Raw genomic sequence first — 7,648 nt, forward strand, 5'->3', positions numbered from 1 at the left:
AGTGATTGGTCGAACCATGGTCTTGCTTCACTCCTTTTCTATCCCAAAATTAGAACAAAGTCTCCTGTAAATGCTATGACTCAGCCAGATAACACCCCTTTCCTACATCATGGGTCATCCCTCTGATGGTAGGGTTGCTATCGGAATTGGCCGAGTGCGTCTCCTGCTTTTGTTTCTTCTTGTCGCGTTCATACTTGGATTCCCCCGGGTAAGGCTTTGCCCGCCAAGCCAAAGTCCCCGCATTGGCCTGGCTGCTAACAAGAAGGTAATCATGGCAAGGAAAAAAAAAAAAAAAAAAAAAAAGAGCATTAATTCGTAATCAAATTATTTTTATTCGGCTAGGAGAGGGCGAAAAGGCAGAAATTTGTTCAATATTTCTGACACATGATGCTTTTCCTTAGCCATTCTGCAAACCATTTGCATTCAGTCTTACCTTTTCTTGTTAGCCTTTCTTTTGCTCTTATTACGTTTATATTATTGAAATTCTTTTTTTGTCTTGCAACCTGTCCGGCTGATCTGTTTATGGTTCAGTTTTGTTCTCGCTCTTTTCAACATCAATCCATCCTCTCGCACAAAGCGGCAATAATGCGCTTCAACCAAGTTACCCAAGCTCTTACCCTGCTGTGCATCAGCGCCCAGGCTGCTCCTGCTGCGATCAATCACGCGCCCATTGAGTCTGGCGGCGGCTCCGTCTCTTCCGAAAGAAACACAGCTAGGCCCGTCTGGACCAAGGGTGCGCCATCGTTGAAGTGCACGGGCTGCGACAAAGAGTATTGGACCTCCTCGCGCCTCATTCGTCATTTGGGTGCCACCGAGCATGGTGCTATCCCGGGTAGCGACCCGAAGGACTGGAAGCAATACCAGATCGATTATGAATATCCCCCGGCCAAAGGTTCTCATGCCATGAAGAACAATTCATAAGGTTCCCACCACGTGGAGGGACGCACGTGCCCACAACATAGTCGCCTGACTGCGGCTGCAGCCGCAGAATCAAGTCGACTATACATTTTTTCCGAGTCGAGACAAAGATTGCATGGAAGTTGTGAATAAAAGAGCACTAAATGTTTTGGATACCGTTCAAAGCTATATTGTCTTGAGAACTTTTTAATTACCCACAAGGAGGTCATTTATATTTTTGGTTTAAATTCTGGGCGTCAGGGTTGGGTTGTAAACGGAACCGTGGCCATTGTACACTGAAAAAAATGTGGATTTTACTTGGACCTCAAGCTTCACATTCGGGAAGCAGGACGAGGACCTGAGGTATGTGAGGCGCGTAGGGCGCAGTGTGCTAGATCTCGAAGAGGTGGAATCTTGGTGCGTTAGATGATATTAATCTTGGACCACTGTGTTGTATTGAGCTGATTGGAGGTCTGACATGACTAAGACATGATCTGTCTCTCTTTTTTATGGCATTTCTTTCTCTCTTTTCCTGCAAACCTGGCCTTGCCGCTGCAGGGGACAATCGCTATCTAGCTGAGCAGTGTTCTCATCGCCGCATAAGAACTCCAGCGGAGAGGCCACATGAAGAATGCGGCGCAGGCCGGCCAATCACGGAGATTATCGGGACGGTGCGCAAAGGAAACGTTTGTTCATCCCGGCTCATCCATCATCATATTGCACACCGAACGTGGATTTTGGCGCAGCCGACTCCCCGGCCCGCATGTTGCTTTGGACTTTGCACCGTTGTGGATGGTGACCGTGTCGGGCGAAATGATGCACAGCTGGGTGGTCAGCGGCTTGAAGCTGAACGTCAGCCTCCTCCACCTCTGGGCATAAACCTGACGCGAGCCTCCTTCACGCCTTAAGAGATGAGTCCACGTCAGCGCAGAAATGGCCATGAACATGATGACCCGTTCAGCCCTAAGCTCGCTGATCTGGTGTTGCACAGAAGGGGAATTGGTTGACGTCCGTTGGTACCGGGTTGCCCTCCCGGTTTTTCTGGATCGATATCTGAGTTTGCAGACAAGCACACGCATCTTGACAAACAGCGTGGTGTTGATTCACAATGCACATCATTGTCTTCCGGAGAGGCCTAATGACCCCAGAGGCAAAGCACAGCCTGAGTGGGTCACTGAAGGGTCAAGAGGTGCAAATCAAACAATACCCCAATTGGGACTTGTGATGGGATGCTGAACCGCACGGCAGAGTGAAGACTCCAAAGGATATAAAAGTCAACCGGCCCAAAGCAAGTCCTGCCAGTAATTGTTACAGTATAAAAGAGAGCAGTTGAGCCCGGTGGGAACACGAACAAAAATTTGAAGAGTACTGGCCCTTAGCCATCTTAACCTTACTTCATCCTCAGTGAGCTTGAAATTACCAACTGACCATAGAAACCTCAGAACTTATTGTCACCATGTCCGCGATTCCCATTCTTCCTCCCACCGGCGAGCCTGCCGAATACAACAACAACTACATCCTTTACTGGAACAACCTCGCCTTGGACCTGAAAAGATTGTCTCACTCCCTGGCAACCAAACCCCCAAGCTGGTCCTGCTGCCTCGTCCCGGGTGCTCGGGATCTTGCATCTTGCCATGCATGATGCATTTCTTTCGCCATCAAACCTCCTGCCGATGACGCCTTCACTCCTTACCTCCCCCAGCTGCCGCCCCACGAGGGATTGACTGACGCCCGCACCCCGTAGCGGGTGCCGTCATCACAGTCCTGGAGGCCCTGTACACTACACCCTTGCCCAGCATCGCCAGAGGCGACATCTGCAGCGACGCCAACAACGCCGACTTTGCGCGGCTGTTGGCGCTCTGCAACGCGGCCGTGAGCGGCATCCGCGAGCACCCCTCGGGCCGGGGCGACCCCTTGTTCCAGACGGTCGGCAGCCCCGAGACCAACAACAACGGCATCAGCTTCAAGCCGCCCTTCCCGGCCTACCCGTCGGGCCACGCGACCTTTGGCGCCGCCACGTTCCAGATGGCGCGGCTGTACTACAAGCGCCGCGACGGGCTCGATTTCCCCGACGCCGGGGCCGACGCGATCGCGCTCGAGTTCGTGTCGGACGAGCTCGACGGCGTCAACCGGGGACCTGCGCGAGGACTACGACGCGTCGCGCCCCATCACGGAGCAGGTCGGGACGGTGCGCACCCGCGTCCCCGTCCGCTTCGAGTCGCTGTGGTCCTGCATCCACGACAACGCCCTCTCGCGCGTCTTCCTCGGCGTCCACTGGCGCTTCGACGCCTTCGCCGCCGAGGACGTCCTCGTCCCCAACCCGAGCCAGGAGCCCGGCCAAGGGCCATACCTGCTCAACCCCGACGGGTCGACCGCCTACAAGCCCACGGCCGAGGTGCGGTACCAGGCTCGCGCCACCAGGTTCGACAGGGAGGGCCTGTTCCCCATCGGTGGCGTGCTGCTGGGCCTCGGCATCGCGGATGAGATCTTTGCGGCGAACCTGAAGCCCACCCCGGAGGAGGCCCAGCCTGGCGGTGAGGGCGTGAGCCGGATACAGGGGCTGCTGAAGGATCAGGTAGTGCAAAAGACGCTAAATGGAGCCAATGGGACAAAATAAGGAATACGGGTGTTGGTGGTGTGGGGGTCTGGGTGAGGTATCGTTCTAGCTACGGCGTTTGGCTCGAGTACACTACTACACCTGTTTACAAACAGCCTGAGAAGAAGTCCCGTTATTTGACTGATGGATATTGTGCCCATGGAAAAAGGCTCTAAGCAGCTGAAAATTTCAGTAGTGCTGTCAAGTTATGTATAGATTCTACCCTTTTCATCTCTCAGCGTTGCTTAGTTCTGGCCTGTTGGCATCCATTTCAACCTCTCTCGGCCTCCCACACACTCAATAGTTGCTCCATCCTTGAGATATTTGAGTACAACCACGTTCTGGCCGCCAGTGTATGGCAAATTCACCATGTCATATTTTATCCAGCGAAGCGGTTCCTCTACTGAAGGGGGAAGCGCGAACGAAAGAAAACAAAGCGCATAAACCACTCTCCAGCCTGACCTGCTCTATTAAATGCTGCAAAGAGACAGATAAAGTGGCACAAAGACGGACTGGACCCCATTGGTCCGGATGGTTTCTTCCTAGTTGCTGCAGGTTGCTGCAGGTTTTGTACCACACACACTTGTCGCCTTGTTCTGCCTGCATGCATCTGCTGCATTCACGAGCCGTGGCGAACCAACGCCCATCGAAAGGGGCCAGCCGCCCATTTCGCATCAGGGTGCGTCTCCCCCCCACTCTTGCTTTCTTTCTACCTTGGGCTCATCGGGCGATCGAGGCCGGTAACGAACGCGCCAGAAATTCAACTTTTCCTCCCAGCGACATGGATCTTCTCACTGCAATCGCAAACTGCTTTGGCAGCGCAGCACGCGGCAGCCACGCGCTCGCCGACCAGGAGAAACCACCCCGTGGACAAAATCCCGTTCGTTCCGCACGGGAGATCTCCAAGGACGTCACCGAGCTCCTCCGCCTGGCAGAGAAGGATGGCTCGACTTTGCGAAGACGAATCGACGAGGCGGTCGGCGACCAAGGCTGGACGGAGAGCATCGCGCGCGCCATCGTCGCCCGCCTGGAGGCGCTCATCGAACAAGGCCGAGATGCGATCGGCCCCGTCCTCCGTGACTTTATCGACCAGGCCGAAGACGCAGCGAGAGCCGTTTTCGCGTTCCCTCGCCAGCACCCCTACCTCACGGCCGGGTTTGCCACCATCGTCGCCGTCGGCGTGCTGGTGCTCGTGGCGCCGTGGGCGGTCGAGGCTCTGGGCTTTGCCGAGTTGGGACCCGCTCCCGGTAAGGATGCCTCTCTTGTGTAAAGACACGTCTGGCTTTCTGTTGATGTGCGCGGCAGCTGACGCCGTGGCAGATTCGTTCGCGGCCTGGTGGCAGTCAACGTATGCTGGGTTTGTTACCGAGAAATCGCTCTTCAGCTTCTTTCAGAGGCTGGGGATGATTTGGGGACGTTCTTGACAAGATGACAGTCTTCGATCGTGCCGGTGTTCTCAGTGACGCTGGGGCTGGTGTTCGACGGATAGGAGGTCTCTGCTTCGGGGAATTGTCGTTTATTTCAAGGACGAGGTCCGTTGAAGAATGTCGAGTGAATAAGGGAATTCCACACGGAGGAATAGATTTTGTCCTCGAGGATTTATAACAGAATGATATCTGCGCCGAATTTCGACACGCAAAATTTCCGTTTTGGGACGCGTCCCTAGTTTCAGGGCTCATCCCTGGAACCCCAGCGCTCCACAATTGAACGTGGCTCAATTGCGGGTTTGCATTACTGTAGTCTCAGTGCTAAGACTAGACCCCTGCGGGGTCCGAGCGCTCCATGTGCTACCTACACCCTTGTTGCGGGGCTATCGGACACGAACCACCCAACCAGATAAAATCAGAATTTTCACGCCCACCTGAAATGGATAGATTTAGATTAACCGACATGCACAATTTTATGGATTGATCTGGCCCTCTTTTCACCCTGTTAAAGGCATGAATCTCTACGGACAATTCTGGCTCCTTAAGCATCTCTTAAGGCCCCAAAAGACCATTAGCTATCTTGAACGTATGCAACACTTTTAAGCCTGCAATTCGCACCCTTGTTACGTCGGCTCACTTTGTATTAGGAGAGCGGACAGCTTTTCGTCACCGCCGATTCGACTTGTATTTTGACCAGTTCTTCGCTTTTCCGGCTAGGAAGGAAAAAATGGCTTATGCAAGGACGAACAACTCTCAAAGTGCCAATATTGATCGCAGTAACCTCTTCGCTGAGGGAAGCTTCAAATATGTCTGGCGCGGCGTTTACGAAGGGGGCCCAAGGGCGGGCCAGGATTGTGTGGCAAAAGAGTTTAAGACGGGCCGCGTGTTCGAGGATCACTACTTCGATGAGGAGCTAAATGTAATCCGCCGCACCCAGAGCATCATAAACAACTGGCACGACGAGGGCATCATCACCCAGCGCATCTTGCTAAATACCCCCGCGATCTGGGAATACGCGTATAGCCGCCACAAGACCTTGGTAGAGCCTCTCATCCAAAACTTTGAAAAGTTCAACAGCAACAGCGGCTGGACCCCCAACGACGGAGATGTTTGGGCCGAGGCGATGCAGGCCCTGAGCCACTTCTCGTACCACAACTCGGGCGGCCAGTTCGTTCTGTGCGATCTCCAGGGCGGCTCTTACCGGGACGGCTACATCCTCTCGGATCCGGTCATCATGTCCCAGATGCAAAGCTACGGTCCTGCCGACCTCGGCCCCGACGGGATCCGAGCCTTTTTCCAAAGGCACACTTGCGGGCGCTTTTGCAGGCGGGAATGGACCAGGCCGCGGGTCATTGGCAAAGCCACTATCCCGATGAGGCAGGGGACCACCATGACGACTGTCCCGATGCGCCGAAGCCGAAATCCTCTTTCCTCCCTGGCAGAATGATAATTAATGTGCGAGCCCTGATTGGCCGGGTAGGACGCGCGTGCACGGACGAAACGCGGTCGAATGTGATTAAAGATGGGAAATATTAATTAACGTCGGGTACCCCCTGATGGCCACCCCCCACGTTGGCCACCCAAAAATAACAACACTTTTATTTTTATCCTCTAACTTCTATTATAAATATTTCGATAAATCTTTCACTTTTGGACTAACTTTTTTCTGATCTTAATTCTCCATTTTCCAATAAGGCAATATACTGAAAAGCAGCTTATTTCCGCCATTAAAACCGTTAATAATGGCGAATCAATTGCAAAAACCACCCGAAAATGGGGAGTTGATTATGCCGCTGTTCAATTAGCTGCGCGCATGAAAAATGCAGCCGACTGCACTTAACGTGCGATCGCAAGGCCTTTATAAGGCCGGTTCTTAACATGGGGTATACCTAAAAATACCCTTCGTCACCGTTTTTAAGGTTTTCAACCTTATAAAAAAACACAAGACCCTTTTGAAAGGTTTTTTACGGAATAGGAAAAGCATTCAACTGATTGGGTATTTGCCCAAAAAGCTTTGGGGCTTCCACTAACGTATTAAAAGTCACGTTTTTTTGCCGAACGAATTTTTTAGGCCGCCGGAAAAACAATTTTTTTTGGAAAACATTGGATAACCCGGTTTTTGGTTCGTTATTTAATCTTTAAAACCTAAAGGCCCCGTCGAATAAAAAACGCCCGGGTTAATGGGATTATTACGGAAATAATTAAGTTTTAATAGTTTTATATTACTAACCCCATTATTAATAATATTAAACCGGAAAATCGGTCGAATATAGACGAAATTGGTATAATAAAAGGTAAAAAATCTAATAATTTGGTGTTGAGTTTTAATGGGATCCGGCCGTTACAGCGAAAAAAGCCCGGAACGCGGGGTTGGACGACTATAATTGAATATATATCGGTTACGGGCGTTGCCCTCCCTCCCCTCGTGAAATTTAAGGGAAAAAACGTAAAATAATAATGTTAATCATATGCGTTATTTAGCATATAATGAGTCCACTTTTATTTGTATGTAAGCTACAATAGATAGTGCCGAAGTGGGGCTGTCGGGGTTGTCGGATTTTCCGCTATATTTTGTGTGTTGCAGGAGTTGCGATTTAAAGTGTTAGCGAGTGGGGTTTACCCTTACCGGGTTTATACCCACCCTGCACCTACGAGTCAGCTACCCCATACCGGGTTGAAAATTTCACCAAATCAACAAATAAGTGCGAGTTTAGAGATGGTTTATATG

General features: G+C 51.7%; 3 protein-coding genes across 3 annotated transcripts; 2 read left to right on the forward strand and 1 right to left on the reverse strand.

Moving 5' to 3' along the window:
* Positions 1–585: 585 nt before the first annotated feature.
* PpBr36_06914 (uncharacterized protein) lies at positions 586–3,514 on the forward strand (the record flags this gene model as incomplete). The annotated part of the gene is made up of 3 exons (XM_029894056.1): positions 586–892; positions 2,642–3,021; positions 3,044–3,514. The coding sequence occupies 3 exons, from the start codon at positions 586–588 to the stop codon at positions 3,512–3,514; spliced, it is 1,158 nt and encodes a 385-aa protein (XP_029748093.1).
* Positions 1,590–1,976, reverse strand: PpBr36_06915 (uncharacterized protein; the record flags this gene model as incomplete). Its single annotated transcript, XM_029894057.1, has 2 exons — positions 1,590–1,874; positions 1,965–1,976. The coding sequence occupies 2 exons, from the start codon at positions 1,974–1,976 to the stop codon at positions 1,590–1,592; spliced, it is 297 nt and encodes a 98-aa protein (XP_029748095.1).
* Positions 3,515–5,647: 2,133 nt separating the features above from the next.
* Positions 5,648–6,367, forward strand: PpBr36_06916 (uncharacterized protein; the record flags this gene model as incomplete). The annotated part of the gene is made up of 1 exon (XM_029894058.1): positions 5,648–6,367. One exon carries the CDS (start codon positions 5,648–5,650, stop codon positions 6,365–6,367), a length of 720 nt encoding a protein of 239 aa, XP_029748471.1.
* Between the last annotated feature and the right edge of the window lie 1,281 nt (positions 6,368–7,648).

The sequence above is a fragment of the Pyricularia pennisetigena genome, chromosome 1 (assembly GCF_004337985.1).
Source record: "Pyricularia pennisetigena strain Br36 chromosome 1, whole genome shotgun sequence".
NCBI lineage: Eukaryota > Fungi > Ascomycota > Sordariomycetes > Magnaporthales > Pyriculariaceae > Pyricularia > Pyricularia pennisetigena.